The sequence below is a fragment of the Rhamphochromis sp. 'chilingali' genome (genome assembly GCF_963969265.1).
Source record: "Rhamphochromis sp. 'chilingali' genome assembly, chromosome: 19".
Classification (NCBI taxonomy): Eukaryota; Metazoa; Chordata; class Actinopteri; order Cichliformes; family Cichlidae; genus Rhamphochromis; species Rhamphochromis sp. 'chilingali'.
In genome coordinates, this window is record NC_137946.1 from 12785829 (window position 1) to 12803206 (window position 17378).

General features: G+C 38.4%; 3 protein-coding genes across 3 annotated transcripts in view; 1 reads left to right on the top strand and 2 right to left on the bottom strand.

The window, feature by feature from the left end:
* The window catches only part of LOC308386571 (thialysine N-epsilon-acetyltransferase-like), a 7883-nt gene extending 7297 nt beyond the window's left edge, over positions 1–586 (bottom strand). The window contains exons 1-2 of the mRNA XM_080866204.1: positions 457–586; positions 245–296 (exon numbers count right to left, since the gene is read on the bottom strand). Coding sequence (XP_080722330.1) covers positions 245–296; positions 457–519 — 115 coding nt within the window. The 5' untranslated portion in view covers positions 520–586. The remainder of the gene's footprint in view (positions 1–244; positions 297–456) is intronic.
* Positions 587–2511: 1925 nt separating this feature from the next.
* taf6 (TAF6 RNA polymerase II, TATA box binding protein (TBP)-associated factor) lies at positions 2512–12327 on the bottom strand. The gene is made up of 15 exons (XM_080866436.1): positions 12110–12327; positions 10002–10159; positions 9783–9869; positions 9517–9670; positions 9375–9431; positions 9160–9279; positions 8919–9040; positions 6527–6604; positions 6320–6421; positions 6025–6207; positions 4937–5011; positions 4726–4851; positions 4430–4603; positions 3330–3521; positions 2512–3081 (listed from the first exon to the last, which is right to left on the bottom strand). The coding sequence occupies exons 2-15, from the start codon at positions 10155–10157 to the stop codon at positions 2791–2793; spliced, it is 1917 nt and encodes a 638-aa protein (XP_080722562.1). The 5' UTR covers positions 10158–10159; positions 12110–12327; the 3' UTR covers positions 2512–2790.
* Positions 12328–12543: 216 nt separating this feature from the next.
* On the top strand, positions 12544–16742 carry mrps31 (mitochondrial ribosomal protein S31). Its single transcript, XM_080866437.1, has 7 exons — positions 12544–12724; positions 13332–13766; positions 14407–14559; positions 14666–14809; positions 14905–14981; positions 15392–15532; positions 15625–16742. The coding sequence occupies exons 1-7, from the start codon at positions 12621–12623 to the stop codon at positions 15858–15860; spliced, it is 1290 nt and encodes a 429-aa protein (XP_080722563.1). The 5' UTR covers positions 12544–12620; the 3' UTR covers positions 15861–16742.
* Positions 16743–17378: the final 636 nt, after the last annotated feature.

The window sequence follows — 17378 nt, forward strand, 5'->3', positions numbered from 1 at the left end:
GTTGGGAGTTTAACCCTTGCTAGTTACTTATTAAGTGTAAACATGGCTGCACTCGATTTAAGGACTGTGGTCTGACTGCCAGTCATTATATAACAAAATTATATAACAATGGTTCATCATATTATACATATGCTTTTGCAGTCGGTTTAAAAAGTCATCATTAAAAGTTATACAGAAAAAAACGGTATGCTTTTAGACAAATAAATCTTTACTTTCCGTAACATTTAACTAATGGGAGAATTACCTTCATGCGAAATCTTCACTTGGTCAGGCATCTTTTCATAAATCGCCAAATCCTGAAAAATGCCGTTTTACCGTTATGTCAACTGAGAAACACACTCTGGAGAATTATTAGGAAACAAAATCTAACATTTCAGATATTGAGCTAACGTTTAACAGAGCCCTATCAAAGTACTGCGAAGTGGGAAAAACAGAGATAAGTTAACTATAATTCACCATTATCATCCTCGATATGTCTTTGCAGTCTTCCTTCGCAGCACGCCGTATTTTGAAATTCATGTCTACAGTAATTGCAGAGTTTCAGGGGTTTTTTTTGCCAGTTTTCAGCTCTAAAAAAGCTACGCGGTAAAAAAAAAAAAAAAAAAAAAAAAAGTCTGTACACGCCTTGATACTTCCGCCTTCAAAATAAAGGTCAAAATAATTTTGGAACTTTAAAAAATTTATTATTTATTTATTTATTGATTGATTGATTTTTATTATTATTACCGTTTTGTATGCCTTTCGATTTGGATAAGGCAATAAGTCTTTATATGAGCCCCATTTTACAACTACCAACAACAAAATTTCGCACAATTAGGAGCACTTACGTGCATTTAAAATAGTACAAGTACAAAAATATCCGCCTGCTCCTTTTCAAACAAACCGCACACAAAGACAGTAAAAAGTAAACCTCCAAAGTTGCAGTAAGTGTTGAACCACATAAATGAGCAAATTGCTTAAATATGAACAAATTTCATAAGTTCGTACTTATACTTTTGTTTGTTTGTTTTTAGGGTGCTTAGTCATTTTTCTTGAATATCATTTTTAAAAAGTTAAACTACTGGTTTTTCTTGTTCTTTAGTTGACAGATATTGGATTTTTAACCTGTCAACTTATATGACACGTCAGAACACAACAGGCTTTATGGGGCCCTAAAAAAACAAACAAACAAAAAAAAACCCTGAAATTAAAAGTTTGTGAAAACAGCTAATGGGAGTGAGCTCCCACTATTTTTTCTATATACACTGAGCCCCCTTTAAAGGCTCAACAAAAAGGTTATGGATAACCCATGGACAATTACAACCATTCAGCCATACATGGCTTTCCAACTAAAACAACAAATGTTAATGTTCTTATTTTATTTATGGTACAGTTAAAAGCTTCAAGAAATTTAAATATTGAAATTTTTTCTCCTATTGTGATAATAGTCACCCGAAGTGACAAGTGAGCTCAGTCAAAAACATTAAAAAAAAACAACCCCAAAAACAAACAAAAAAAGATTATGTATATGTACACGTGAATCACAACCCTCATCACACAACACAGGAGACTAGCTGTGTGAAAGTAATAGAAAGATATGAAAAGTGTCCAGTATTTAAACTACTGTATTTGCTTGTGTATGTGGTTCAGCTCTTAAATTTACTGAAAGAATTCCAATAGGTGCAGCTTTTACTTTGGGGGTGAACTGCCTCAACGTTTCATTTTCACTGTATTTGAAAACTTTAACAGCTGCAAAAGAATTGTACTTCTTTCACCGTTTTTACTTTCAAAGGTCTAATAAAAGTAAAACAACGCAGTTGTGGCCTCTATTTTTCTTTATTGACTTAAGCAAAGAAAAGCCTTTAAAATTCATATTTACCACAAAGTAACACTATATGTCATCTCTATAAATATTGCAGTATATAAAACAAAAGGCATTATTCTGCAGTTTTCACTTGCTGACAGAAATCATTCTGCATTCAGTGACCTTTCGCTCAACATTTCAAATGCAGGATTGAATCTTTTTTTAAAAACTTTTTTATGGGTACTTTGAATTCAAACTAAGTTTTGTTGAGGCTGAGTCTTTTTTTGCAGGTTATCTTATAACCTTTGGGCTTAAAGCTGCCTTTCATTACACATTAGACCCATTTACACACAACAATGTAGCAGCAAACTTGATTTATACAAATTCATACATATTTTCCTCAAATTTAATGCAAGTTTGGAGTTATATATTTAAATTTCATCTGAAAATATAAAGAGTACAAAAAAATTGGCAAGCTGTAATTAAAATAGCCAAGTTTTTATGTGACTAGAGCAGAATCCCTCTACTGTAGCATTTCTGTTGTTTGTCCTCACTGTACTGCACCTTTTTCATTTATTGCACTGACTTGGTGCCCATGTGGATTGTTTTGCAAGCTCAGATATTGGATGTTGGCAGCAATTTACAAACTCTGAGAGCCATCCATACCAAAAATGACAATACCAAAGAATCACTTAAAATGACAACAGAAATGTAAAAATCACATACAGTTGAAAGATTTAATAAAAAATCATTTATTTTAGGGTAAAAAAGAAACATGAAATCAATTTGAATATAAGCTGAAACAGTGAAGATGTCACAGATTGGTCGGTTTTCATCGGGCATCAACATATTTACCTCTGGTCACATTTTCTCTCAATCAGTCAAGAGTTCAGATATTGCCCCCTCATATCACCTCAGAGGTTGCCCCATTAAGTTCAGCCCAAACAAATCTCCTTGTGTGCTCAGGTGCTCCAACTTGATAGGAATCTCCACTACTCATACAAGTCTCAGTGTGGCGACTGTGTGCTTGCTCCAGGAGACTCGGACCGTTCCAGCTTCATCCCTCCATCTAGTGAACTTGAGGAGATTGAGGTGGGTAGCACAGAGCTCTTAGTCTCCAAAGACGACGAGGCAGACGAGGGAAGAGACACGACTATGTACTTCTGCAGAGGTCGTGAAGCTGTCAGTCCAGGGCCACTGCCAGGCTCCAGTTTTACCAAAGGCTGCAAGGTAGATGTAGCACTGGGAACAGTACTAGTTACTGGTGAAGCTGACTGTGAAGAGCTGAGAGTTATGACCTGACGATAGACAAAAAACATGCAAGCAGTTGTAGATTTTATTAGAAGTCACAATCATCAACAGCAATCTTTATTCAGTAAGTTTTGTCACTGCGTTTCCATTTTGTAACACTAAGCATTTATAAAATGTCAAATCTGGCACATTATCATGCCAATATGAAGGTCAAGTATATGAGAAAGGCTTTGTGCCTTTATGGAAAAACAGTTTATAAAGATTTCCTGTAGTGGTGGTAAAAAACTAAAATCACCTGCTGAGTTGAGGCAGCTCCTGCACTGGTTGCCATAACAATGTACTTAGTAGCTGGAGGAGATGGCTGTGATGGGGTACCAGGTCGTGGCGACATCAGTGTGAGGGAGCTTGGGACCTTAATGATGCTGGGAGTGCGAGGACCTGATGACCCACTTAGCCCGCTTTGTGAGACTGAAAGGGTGGGACGCGGCTGAAAGAAAGTGTCATTGTTCATTATTAAACGAAGGCAAACGTACTAGTTACCAAAAGCACTTGTAATAATCTTAATATGCCATTTTAATTTTGAATTCTCTTATTACAGATAAGTATTTTTAAATATACATTCATTTACATTTTAACAGCCACGTAAATGGAGTGGTGAAAATCTTCATTCTATTACCTCAGACGTCTGTCAAAGCTTAAGCCTTTTTTTCCCCAGGCATGACTTGGAAACTGCCATCATGCTTTTATAACCTCACCCTTGGTTTACTCTAACTCCCTTTTAATAAAGGTTAGCCAGGGAACTCTGGTGCAACTGGTGCAAAATGCTGCCGCACGGATTTTAACTGGTGAAAGAAAATTTGAGCATTTTACTCCAGTTCTGGCCTCCTTACACTGGCTTCCAATTGAATTTAGAATCCATTTTAAAAACCCTTTTACTGTTTTTTTTAAATCCTTAAATGGTCTGGCGCCCGTATATGTGTCCGACCTGCCGAAGCCCTATGTCCCCCCTCGTTCACGCCGGTTAGCCTGAGCAGCTGTTGCTCTCAGTCTTGGCTGAAACTTAGAGGAGACTGAGCATTCTCTATTGTTGCCCCGAAGCTTTGGAATCATCTTCCTCTTCACATCAGGCAATCTTCTTCAGTGGTGGTCTTTAAATCCAGAATCAAAACTTATTTTCATTCCCTCACTTTTGAATTAGCGGGTAACTGACACTGTTATTTAGTTGTTAATTGTAAATTAAAAATAATAATAATTATTCATATAGTTTTACTTATATACTTTTAGTATTTCTGCTGTACAGCACTTTGGTCGGCCGTGTGTTGTTTTTAAATTGCTATATAAATAAATGATGGTATGGTATAGGATACTTTGGTGATAACTGGGTGTAAGTTATACCTGAGTGATTGTTAATGTCGTTCTGTTGACTTGCTGAGCTTGCAGTGCTGCTTGAGTCCTGGCCTTCATTACATGGGAGCAAAGCATGGGTCCGAGATAACCATATTCTGTGCGATACTGCTCCACGTTGTCAGGCGGAGATCGCAATTTGGCAATAACACTGGCACAATGTTTCTTTGTAAAAAGGAGAAGGGAAAACAAAACACTTTAATAACAATCTCAGGGTTTATGTAATCTGTTTGGACTGCTCTAGTTTACAAACTAATGTATGAGACTCAGAAAAGTTCATATATTACCAGTAGGAGGCTTTGAACATGTTCAGCTCCTATCTTATCGATATTAGAGATCACAGGTCCTTCCATCACTGCTTTGATCCGAGCACCTTCTACAGCAAGCCGAGGAATTATCAATGTCTTTATCACCTACAGAGGATAAAAGATAAAAACAGCAGGTTGGTTTCACTGCAACAGACAGAACAAGAAGAAGAGGAAACAAAACCCCACTCACATCTGGTCCCAGTTCTGCAAGTCCAGCGATGCAGCCGTACCGTGTCGTCCACTGCGTTTTATCATCCAGCCAACTCTGGAAGAAGAAAAAAAAGTGGATTCATGTGTTTTGCTGTGTTTTCCTACTTGGTGTTTGACTGCCTGTTCTGAATCAGTCCAAAAAAGCTACAAAGCCTCCCTGTGAATCACATGAGAATTTTCAACTGTTGTGTCCTGGACTAGAGGATACATTTGTGAGGTAAAGGTTTATTATCGAACTGTTACTACGTAAGAATGCAAAGCACAAAGAAAAGCTTCAGAGCGCTTCAGTCGCAACAGGAGATTACCAAGTTCACACCTGCTTAAACAACGCTCACAAAACAGGGCCAGTAAGATTCCATCAGACTAAAGAGCAAAAGGGTAGATACACTCTTAAACAACATTAAAATACAACTAGAATTTGTTTGTTTTTTTACAAATTGGCAATGACATATTTGGTTACTGATTATTATTATTAATAATTTTAAGACATACTTGCACAACACAGCTTGATGCATACCTGCATTTTTACACTGTCATCAATTAGATTTTGAGAAACTGTGAAGCTATTTAGTTTAACTTCTGACAGACAAATTAACACCGCCTACACTACACCATGTGCACTTCACAGTACTATTTGGGAAAATGAAAGAGAAAAAGAACAGAGATAAATGGAATGGTTGCTGAAAGAAGAGAATTATTTTGTCATTTTAAAAGTATTACAGCCAAAATTATGAAATACATCCAGAGAGCCTGTTTAATACTTGATAGAGAGTTAAACAAATTTATACTCTGCATGATTCCCTCCATCCCCCCTTTTCCACATATCCAATTTAGTCTCTTATGAAGTCTATTCCAGCCATCATAAGATACAAGTTGGTGCTCATTCTGGACAGGTTGCAAATCTCTCGTAAGGATAAGAGAGCAACAGACACCCATTCACACCTATAGCCAATTTATTACTGCCAATCACCCTAACCCTAACTGCTCTGTGCATTTCACTATATATATAAAATATCAAAACATCTTCAATATGGGAACAACATATTTATTACCAAAGAAAAACTTCACCTTGGTAAAAGTCTTGGTAATACGAGACTGAATGTTGTTGGTTGTTGTACTGAAGGTTTTACAACTTTGGGCCATAAGACGAGCAGCAAAGTCCCGTAAAGCCCAGTGGTTGTCAACATCCGGTCGCAAACACAGCTGCTTACTCACAATACAGGTTACCACAGCCGGGATGAGCTCATGGAGCTGTAGATGGAGAGAAAAAGAGAAAAAAAAAATTGAATATCACATTGAAAGTATGTTTTGGGTTACAAGCTTCATAAAATAATACAACATTGTATTTGTTTCCATCACTTACGTATTTTTCCAGATACAGGGTGGGGTTGTCCATCAGAGCTTTGACCATCCGCATCAGATAAATCAGGAGAGCCAAGTTGTTTTGCACCACGTTTACACGCACCTTTGAAGAGAGCCTAAGGTCAGCACTTTGAACACAAATATGCTCAGGGCTTTTTTGTGAGGTAAAGAAATGGTTGAGAAGACAAGATGTTGGAAATGTGCTTACGCCCTCAGAAATAAATGTGCTGAATCTTGGAAGCATCTGATAAAGTCCAGGATCGGTAGCAATACTCTGTAAGGCTTCCTGTGCGAAATATATACAAACATTTTTAAAAAGAGAAGTCAGGTGACAAACTGGCCTGAAATAACTTTTTGATAGTATGACAGAATTAGACTGCACTACTATTTTACTTTATAACAACAACAACAACCCGTTTTAGAATAAGTAACACAAACAACTAAATAAAAAAAAAAAAAATCCCAGATGACATTTTTTTTTAATGCTTTTAGAAATCCATGACTCTGTAGGACTCAACTATCACCATGTTAGTAGTTTAATGTGGGGCCACAGTCTGTACACACACACACACACACACACACACACACACACACACACACACACACAAAGTGCACAGAGGCTGCGCCATTAGATTTTCTAGGCATCCAAAACAGCAGCACATGTTTCTGTGCTTACCATTAAAAGCTTCACTGGGAAAAGTTAGCTTTAGTCCTTCATCAAACCACCTGATCAACAAGCTCCAACATGAAGAAAAGAGAGCTCTGTAGTAGGGCTGGGCCATATCATACCGTTCACGGTAATACCGGTATAATGTTAGGCAACGATAGGAAAATGAAATATCGCGATAGAATGGGAGTAAAACGCGCATGCGCAGTGCCTTTGTTTTCATACGCACATGGCCGATTGTTGAGGAACCAGAATTGGTTTGTAAAAATGGTGCAACTTCCATGATGTGGAACTGGTTTGGTGTTTGTCCGTCAGATACACAACAAAGCACATTTTTTTGCAGAACATGCAAGCGGCCGTTGTTATTGTCGTATTTGTCGGACTAAGATGCTCTTAAATCTGGGAGTAATCTGGGTCCCAAACTCCGTATATTTGACTTCAGGTCAAACAACACTGCAGCATCACTGAGAGTTGAAAACTGTCTAAATTATTTCATCTTTAATAAAACGATCAGCATTGCTGCTTTACCAGGTGTAACTATGAAGTTTAACTTCCAGGCATCCATGAAAACAAAAGTTATTACATTTAACGGAGTTAGAAGTTAGCAGGAAGCTAGCGGAAGTTAGCTCGCTAGTTTCGCTAGTTACCTAAGCATGATATTGCATGTTCTGACTGAGAGATTTCTGAAAAAAATCAAACGTGCAGCTCTGCTATCACTTCCAACATAAATGAAGACAGGAAACTAAACAGCAGTGACGTTTGTAGGGTTACTGAAGTTGGGCTAGCTGGTATATAATGATGTGCTACGTGATCGCTAGCGACACAGCTATGTTAGCATAACATAAACAGTGAAGCTGGAGGACGAACACTAACACTTTTCCACTTATAAAAGTTAACGTGAAGGTTCCTCATGGTTAGAGACAAATGCAATCGCATGTCCGGATGCTGTAAACGGACCAAACTTCAGTCAGGAGAACAACTGAGATAATCCATCCACAATACGAGGTTAGTCATTAATATACTGCAACAACATGGGAATAGAGCAGCTGCCAGAGAATTCAACATTAATGAATCAATGGTACAGAAGTGGAGGAAGCAAGAAGAATGAGTTTAATAAAGTTTGATTTATCTGACTGCTTTGTTTCGCTTAATGTGCCTTATAATCCCGTGCACCTTATGGTCCGAAAAATGCGTACTGCACACTGCAGTTTAATGTTGCAAAGCACCTCTTTTTAACTTCAGTGGATATTATACATGGTTATGCTCAGGATATGTCAGCCCATTTCTACTGGAAATGCCTTTGAGTTAAACTTTCAGCAAGGAATTTGCATTTGCACTGATACATTTTTATAAAGCTTTAATGTACATAAAAACCAGCTTCTTGTTTACGTGAAAATAAATGGAAGGTTGTCTTTTTGCGCTAGTAATGTTGTGGAGTTGTATTTTGTCTCGCATCAATTATATCGTCAGTTATATCGTTATCGCAAATTTTCAAATATATATCGTGATAAATATTTTTGGCCATATCGCCCTGCTCTACTCTGTAGCTGCTCCATCCACCGCTGTCAGTTTTGGACAGCGAATTGTAAATAAACTCGAATGTGTGCAGATGACCTGTTAACTTAGTCTGGCATGAAGAATTAGGCAGTTTGCTGAAAGCTGACAGCAGAGAATGTGGATATGTTCGCTTTTCTTCTTTGCAATCGCCAGATACTCATTTAAACTCACTTAAACTCAGACAGAACTCTTTTTTTTGGCCTTCCAAGAAAAAACAGTGAAGGGCATTTTGTTTTATGCACAAGTTTAAGTTATATTATATTTTTATATATATATTTATTGTATAATACATTTGTAGTTTTCATTAATAAAACAAAAGCATTACTAAAATGTTCAATAATACAAAATACTAATATAAAGTAGAGGCAGAACTTACAGCTCTCTTAGCTTCACAGGATCCAACACATGCTTCTGTGATTTCCTTGTAGTAGAGCTGCTGTTCAACAGAAAGCTCATGAGTGCTGCGTGGTTTCAACCTTATTAGACCCTTTTCCTTTCCTGAACAAGACGGATACAGATAAACATTATCAACAAGCATTGTGAAGGCAAAACTGAAATGAACTAAAGCAGGGAAATGTAAGAGAAAAAAAAAGTTAAATAGAAAACAAGACACTGACCTTTACCGTCAGGAGTTGTTGTGCCCTGACCCTTGCCTTGAATCGTACCTTCCTCCTCCTGACCAGGTTTGACTACTTTGAGAGGCTCTGTAGATTCAACTTTCTGTTGCTCTTTTGTTGCTAAAAAGGAAACAAAATATATCTAATGTGTCTACGTTTCTTCTCCAGATATTTAACTTTGTACTTTAATAGAAAAAAATCTGGTCAGCGCTAACCTGGTGGTGGATTTTCTGGAATAGCTGGTTGCATCCCCTCAATACTTAACCAGTGAGCTGGTGATGAACAAACAAGCACAGAGTACAAGTTAAATATACTACTGGACAAAAATATACAAAAAAAAATTGACTCTCTGAATACCTTTAAGAGACACATCTAGTGGGACTCTGGGAAGAGGCGTGTTTATAATGTCACTGAGGTCAACTTCCTTTTCCTCGTAGAAATGAAGCTCTCTTCCACCGCCACTCGCAAAACGAAAAGGGATAAACTCTTGCGACTGGAAGCCATACAGGGGCTGTACCGAAAGGAATTAATTGAGACTTGCTTGCCTTCCAACTGCATCCATCAAATCACTTAATAAGCCAGCAAAAAGTACTTAATTTAAAAACACACAAGTTCTCACTTACTTCCACATTTTTTAATTTGAGAGCATTGTCTATATCGCTGGTGGTTAATTTACGTCTCTTCCCATGGTGCATAAATTTCAAAGCATCCTATGTAAAAGGAGAAAAAAAACCACCAAAGAGGATTTAAATATAAATCTGGATTTTCCAGTAACTGTTTTTTGAGCATTTTTCTTCCACATAAATAAAAGGCAATATTTTCTCTGATAATTCATACTTTACCTGTGCAATTTCTTTTATTCTGTAGCTGACCTCTTCACTTAGAGCTACACAGCTGTCCTCCTGTAACTGCCCCACTCCCACAGACTCTGCCATGGCCTTCATTGACTCTGTAGGCAGGACGACCGAACAGTGCTTCTGCCGACGTTCTTCCGCCATGGCTGACATAAGAAAGCACACAGGTCTGTAAATATAACCTCTCGTAGACACACACACAAAGTCAAGATCACACTTAGAACTAAAACACAAAATTCTAATAGTTCATAGCCAATTGTAGATACTCAAATGGACTTAAAGTAACAATCACAGTGTGATACTATGTTGTTGACAGAGTTCTGATTATAAATAGCTTATAATCAAGTCTTAAAAGCTTCCTTTGAAGGCAAGTGGACTTGTTCTTGTAGGGTCTTGGGAGACATTTCAGCTCTCATTGAAAAGGCTTCTTCAGTTCTAAAGGCTGATGAGGATTCCCAGGTATTTAACTTCTAATGTGTTGCCACCTTGAAGGTGGTCCTGAATGTCACTGACCCACTCTGTCTTCGTGTCATCAGGGTCACAAGTTTCAGGGTGTGACACACTAAGGTCACATGCCATGCTGTGAATTCTCTGTAACATGTCAGCTAAGCCTGCCCATCATGTGAGCCATTAAGATGACATGGGTCAAGGTGTGAGTGCGAATTGATCTCAAGAATGCATTATAGCTGACTGTTATATAGTCCACCACCTCAGTTGCTATAGGTGCACATAGGAAGCATCCTTTACTCATATTTCAAACTTTGTGGCTTCTCTATCCAAAATGTGAACATTAGTATCTTCAAAAGAGTGTACTTTTTCCTTTAAGTGCAGGTGTACAGCTGAGTCTTGTTCTGATAACCCAGCTCCCTTACATTGGTTTTATGTGTGATTACTGTGGCTATTGTTGGGCCTGAAGTATATTGGGAATGTTAGAGGTGCTTAGTGAATATTCCTCAGAATACCTGCACAGATCTAAGTACAATGTTCTTTCCTCTTTGTTTACATACCCACCAAACCAGGACATTTAGGCTAAATTCACTTACTATAGATATTTCCTTTTGTAGATCATTTTTGTAGTGCTTTTAGTTTCCGAGACTCAATGCAATAACTACACAGATTGTCCCATTGCGTTTCACCATAAAAAAACCCCTCACAGCTACACATCTCCAAGGAGACCCTCATCCAAAACCCTTTTCATTAATGATGGGCAGTCCCTACGACAAAACCATTAAGGTGGATAATCACACAAAAGGAACCCCTTCAAGACACTGCATACAATAACGGCTTATTATATAGTAGAGATGTGCAACAATGACCCAAACACTGATCTAAAATCTCGTCTGGTGATTGGCAGGGGTTATAAGAGAATCTCAAATATATGAAAAACTATTTGGAGGTTTGCTGAGACAACAGTAACTTTCTGGTCAGCAACAAATGTTAAAGCACAACAAAACTTATTCATAATAGATCCTGTGGTAGCAACAGCATATTTGCTGTCAGACACATTCTCTAAGTTTCGCATGTATTTGTTAACGTAAATGCAACGATAACAGACCGAACAAAACCTCAACAGGAGAGAAGTCGTGTTTTAAAACTACACCAATTACGTCTTTGGAGCTTGTTCTTAAGATGATATACAACGTTATCATGAAAACAAGTCCACGGTATTTCACAGGACTGGAGGTATTGCAAAGCTAGCGCGTTGTAATTACACCCATCAAATAAAATCTAAAATCTTAAAAAAAAGACTGTGAAACTTAATGTGGAGGCGAAGACTACACATTTAATATAATGTTAAGTGATTTAAAGATTGTCCAAGTTCCTCTTTTCCAAATACTTTGTAGGTAAACAAACACACTGAGCTCCAAGGAGCGGGTTTGTTCACACTGACGGAACAACAGCGAACTACAACATGTAACACACAAGCCACACTTTATATATATTCACTGGAACCTAAGATCAGTGAAAAATAAAGAAATTATGGTAACTTTACGCTTCTGAATAAATATATACTTATTTCACACTAACTTGCGGTAAGCTAATTTTTAAGCATGTTAGCTTGCATGCTAATAACTTAGCTTCCGTTGACGTTTTACCTGTGTGAAGTTGCTTTCTCCTCTCTGAATATAAGCAGGAACTTATGCGAATAAAAACAATCAATGTTTACAAAAATGCTGATTTTGCGAAGCTATTTCTTCTCTCTGAATATCCATCTCTTGATGCAAATAAGAAACTAATTCACGGACTGCAGCTGAGACCTCAGTTCGTGAATGAGCGGTTGTGTTTCGTCGCCATTTTGACTCACGTTCCGGTTGCGGTCTCGCGAGACTATACTACTGACAGTAACCGCCTAAAGTTTATTTAAAAATCAAATCAACTAAAATGTTAAAGAAATTAATTAAATTTACTTTAATATTGAGATTGCCAATGTTACAAATAAATCCAGACTAAATTAAAACTCGGCACTCTTACGTTGAAGAGCAAACATCGAGTCTTTGCACATCCTGGAACGGAACTGTCATTCTCTTAAAGTTTACAGGGGTGACCTTATGTGGTAACAACGGAGGTAAACGACAGGAGCGTGGAAGGACATCACAACAAGCCACAATGTACAGAATTATATTTCGGACTTTGTTGGCGCCTCGAAGTTCTTCAGTCAATGTCTACGACTCGTGTGTTTTAGCAGCTAAATGTGACAAGACGGTTTTCAGGTGAGGTAACCATGTGACTGTTAGCTGTGATTGAACGGGCCACACTGTGAAACAGAGTAACTAATGACCGTGAGACTCAGCTGCCGAGCTTCTTAATGTCAAAGAACAGGTTGCCACAGTACAAACGAAATATGCTGAGTTTTGCTTGTTTCGTTAAACAAGAGTAGCATGTGGCTAGCAACTAGCTTATTCTAGCCTAAAGAGGGGGATGGACGTCTTGACTGACAGCTCTTCAGGCGGTTGTTTCCATGGTAATGTGTATGTGAAGTTAATCGCACGGACCTGAAAAAAAAAAAGTTTGATTCACGTATAGATGCACAGACTAATATGTATATTATATAAGATATATGCAAAGCATCACAAGTTGTCATGTTGTCTTTAAGCGGTATGCTTGTAAATGGTGTAGATTAAAACTGCATGGAATTGCATACAAATCTATAATGTATAATAATGTTATTTTTTCCAGACACTGTTGCCCCCTCCTTTGCATTTATTACGTTCAATATTGATGATATTGTGTTAATGTAATAATTATCAAAAGTCTGAATCGTGACCTTTTCAGATTTGGCTCCTTCTGATGCACAAATCTGTTTATCTCTCGACACAGGGTTACAAATAAATGTGGGGTAAAAACCTTCAGCACAAGTTCAAGCTCGCTCTGTGAAAAGAAGAATAACCAAGACCAGAAAACACAGGCAGTTAAAGAGGGTGACCAAGCGGAGGTGGTCGAATTGAAGGAGGAGCCAGCGGTGTTAAAGGCAGATGATGGAGACGCCACACAGCAGCAGACAGATGTTAAAACTGAACAGGTTGCATCAAAGCAGCCAGCGAAAACGAAGAATGATGCAGCTAAGAGTGGGAAGGAGAGTCTCCTGAATCTTCTTGGAGCCATGAAAGTAGAAGTCACCAACAAAAGGAAGCTCAAAAACCTGAAGGCAAAGCAAAGTTATGAGTCTGTTACACAATATAAGCCGAAGGCGGCACCTATGGAGAGCACCATCAGTATGTATCAGAAGGCTACAGGGGATGATTCATCACAGAGGTGAGAGAAGTTGGAGAAGGGTTGTATTGCCTTATTGAAGTTTTTTGTGTTATTCACACCATTGGCCAATAAAGTTGTAAGATGACAACAGCAGTCACTCCACATGATTCTCTTTCAAGTTTATTTCATCTATAGTTACTTACATCACATGGAAAGTACTGGGCTACCTAGATGTTAGACCTACACAAGCTGCTCAACTATGGAAACCTATGCCATCCAGCACCCAGCACACAGTTTTTGTGCTGATTGTAATGGTTTAGTCTGTGCTATGCACTGTGCGCCTCAGTACTTGGTGACTCAGCTCATGGCTAAGTTGCTGTAGTTCCAAAATGTTTCTCCCTTGCAACAATACCACATACAGCTGAGTGTGGAATCTCTAGAAGGGAAGAAACTCCACTAATGTGACTTGTTGCATATTATTACAGCTACTTGATTTCAATGAACTCCTTAGAATGACTCATTCATTCACAAATGTTTGTAAAGGTATACTGCATGGATCAGTGGTTGATTGGAGATGAAAACACCTGAATTCAGAGTAGCCCAATACTTATGTCCATACAATTAAAAACCAAACCTTAGGAGCTATACTTTTGTCACATTTCATTCACTCATTTTGTGCCCCCCTGGGTTGTGTTTTTAGTGAGACTTTGGATCCTGATCTGGTTGCTGCAGCATCTTCTGCTGCCTCCACTCTGCCTAACCACAGCCAGGCTGAATCTGAGCTGCTCAGGCAGCTGAGGCAGCACGAGGCAATCGCTGAGGCTCAGAAGAAAGGCGACATTAACAACCTCGGGTATGTCCCCAATAACTGTAGTTAATGAGATTGTTACTCCCCCCCCCCCGTTTTTCTTTTCTGAAAAGCTTATTTAACAAAAAATAATCAAACAATATTTTCTCAGAGTGATTATCGCTGAAATGAAAGTAGGCAAGAATCCTAACCGGCAGAATGCCTGGCCAGCCGATCAGATCCGGTTTGATGACGACGGGCGAGGATATACACATTACAGAGGAATCACTTCCGAGCTGTCCAGTGTTCGGAAACGGTAATATTTTTATCAGCTCTTCACACTAATTTTGTTGTGTTTTTTTCGTTGTTGTTTTTAATGGATCTTGTGTCTAATGTCTTTCTTTTTTTAAGGAGGAACTTGTTGCTAGGGAAAAGACTTAACATCTTCACCTCCTCTGCTGATGAAGATGGAATTGAACCAGCAGCAGGTATTGATGGATTTAGATTTTCTTTTCTTTCTTTTTTTTCAATTTGAAGCTTACTGTTCATTTCATATGTTTGCTCACAGAGGCCACTTTTTGGTGTTACTTGTCTCATTGTTAACGCCTAAAAATAAACATTTTTAAAGTTTGTCTTCAAAATGTATGCACCACACCAGAAGATCACTGACTTAACAGTGGTCTTCCTCATGAAGACTTCTAGTAAGCAAGTCATGAGTGACAGTTGATTTTTCAAGCTTAAACTGATGAAACATGACACAGTATCAAACATGTTAAGCATGGTGCTTTAATAATGCTTGTCAAGACTGTGATGCTTTTAATGCCTGTCACTCCGTAAACATATTTCATGTCACATTGCAAAATCTTTTGCTTTTAACGTCATTGTATCATATTTTCAGCTAAGCCGACTCTGTGGGACATGGACTTTGCAAATCAGTTGTCTCTATCGACCAATCAGATGCTTCGAAATGGGTTTGAGGAAATGATCCAGTGGACCAAAGAAGGGAAACTATGGCAGTACCCAGTAAACAATGAAGCTGGTGAGTAACGAAGGTTGACTTCATTATTTTTAAAAGAGGGGAAAATACATTTTTCTGAGAGAGAAACTGACTGTTCATTCTTGCTGTGTTAGGCCTCGAAGAGGAAGCCAAGGTCCCATTCCATGAGCACATCTTCTTAGAGAAGCACTTGGAGGAGGGCTTCCCTCGTGAGGGGCCAGTGCGTCACTTCATGGAGCTAGTAGTGACCGGCCTGTCCAGAAACCCCTATCTGACTGTGCAGCAGAAGAAGGAGCATATATCCTGGTTCAGGGACTACTTCCATCAAAAAGAGGAAGTGCTTAAGGAGGCTGATGTTTACCTTGAATAAACTTAACACGGTTTAATATGTCTGCATTTGCTCTTTGTGGTCACATAAAACCAACACTTTAAAGCGAGACTTTGCCACCGTGATCATTACTCATACAGTTTATGCGGCAGTCAAAACCTTCCTGGTTTCTTGACTCTTGTAGGAGAGAACTTAGTGGAGATATTGGATGTCATGCTATTGAGAAAAATGCCCTGAAAGGAAGTGAAATGTTGCTGCACACATAGTCAATGCAATATTTTTGTGATTCACAAGTGGTATTAAGTGATGTAAATAAAATGGTTGTGTTGATTTATTCTTGTTACACTGAAATATTGTTATAAAAGGTCATTAGAGTAACTTACTTTAAAAACAAGTAACACTTTAGCTGAATGGATTGTTAATGACCTTTGTGTGACAAAGAAAATGTGCAGATGAAAATATTTTTGTATTCTTTAAGTGTCACAGGTCATACAAACACCTTGCAGTCATGAGTGATTGTGTTTTCCCAGACCGGTTGCAAGAACTATAACCTGTGAGCAGTATTGAGGATCTGAGATCAAGTTTACAGTAGAAAACACAATCAGACCGTGAACCCTGTACCCCTTCTCAGAGGAAGTGCTTTTAAAGTTAAACAACCTGTTTAACAACGTGCCACACGGATCCTTTCTGGTCTAAAAACACCCTGCTCGATCTATTGTCTGAGAAAGTGGAAACTGACAGGTTGATGTTTCAAAGTGCCCCACTTCCACATTTTGTTCACTTTTCCTTAAACAGAGTGATTGGCATGATAAGATGTTGGCAACACTTCCTGGTTTCTGTTTGTCTGGGCCATACAGTGCAGTAGGGGGGAGAGACACTCATGTAGAGTTGTTAAGGCTTGGCCACTAGATGGCGCTACTGAACGTTGTGGTTGTGCATTACATTAGGATTCCCCACAGTTTTAAAGATGGCATCCAGATACTTCAACTAAAAAAAGTTTAGGAGTACATTAACATTTTTTGCTATATTTGTATGGAAGTAATAAAAAAAAACCTGTACAAATGGCCCTAATATATTTCTTTTTTTAAGCTTAGGGCAGTGTTTTGAATCAGCTGAGCCCCCCCTCAGAACGTTTTGAAACTAAAAACATGCCCTCTCAGCTTGTATGGTGCATTCAAGTCCCGCCAAAATGTGTTTGAATGACAAGCGAACTGAAAGAGATAGCTGACTAACCAACCCTTTCACTACATATTTTTAAAACTGGTATTGAGTAACGACAACTTTTTATTTTTGTCGAGATGACTGTCACTCATAGCACCAAGCACAGAAAATCGTGGAATAAGATTTTAAACTCAAGTGCACCAACAAATACATAGATACGATGCTATGAGAAAGTGTGCCCAAACTATTAACTGTAGCATCAAATAGGCAGTTAAATCACCCTTGATGTGGATTTGCAAATTTGAGGGTCCATTTGGCGTGATTTGTCAACAGGACAGCACTTGAACGCACCTTCAAGTTGCAAAGCTCGGAGGATGGAGCCTGTGAGTAAGCCGTGAA

Excerpts from the sequence above, each read along its gene's own strand:
- taf6 (XM_080866436.1), bottom strand. The coding sequence starts at position 10,157 with ATGGCGGAAGAACGTCGGCAGAAGCACTGTTCGGTCGTCCTGCCTACA. Across the intron at positions 5,012-6,024 it reads TTACCAAGACTTTTACCAAG|AGTTGGCTGGATGATAAAAC; the intron begins GTGAAGTTTTTC and ends TTCTTCTTCCAG. Across the intron at positions 3,522-4,429 it reads CGACATTAACAATCACTCAG|CCGCGTCCCACCCTTTCAGT; the intron begins GTATAACTTACA and ends ACTTTCTTTCAG.
- mrps31 (XM_080866437.1), top strand. The coding sequence starts at position 12,621 with ATGTACAGAATTATATTTCGGACTTTGTTGGCGCCTCGAAGTTCTTCA. Across the intron at positions 14,560-14,665 it reads GGCGACATTAACAACCTCGG|AGTGATTATCGCTGAAATGA; the intron begins GTATGTCCCCAA and ends ATATTTTCTCAG. Across the intron at positions 14,982-15,391 it reads TGGAATTGAACCAGCAGCAG|CTAAGCCGACTCTGTGGGAC; the intron begins GTATTGATGGAT and ends TCATATTTTCAG.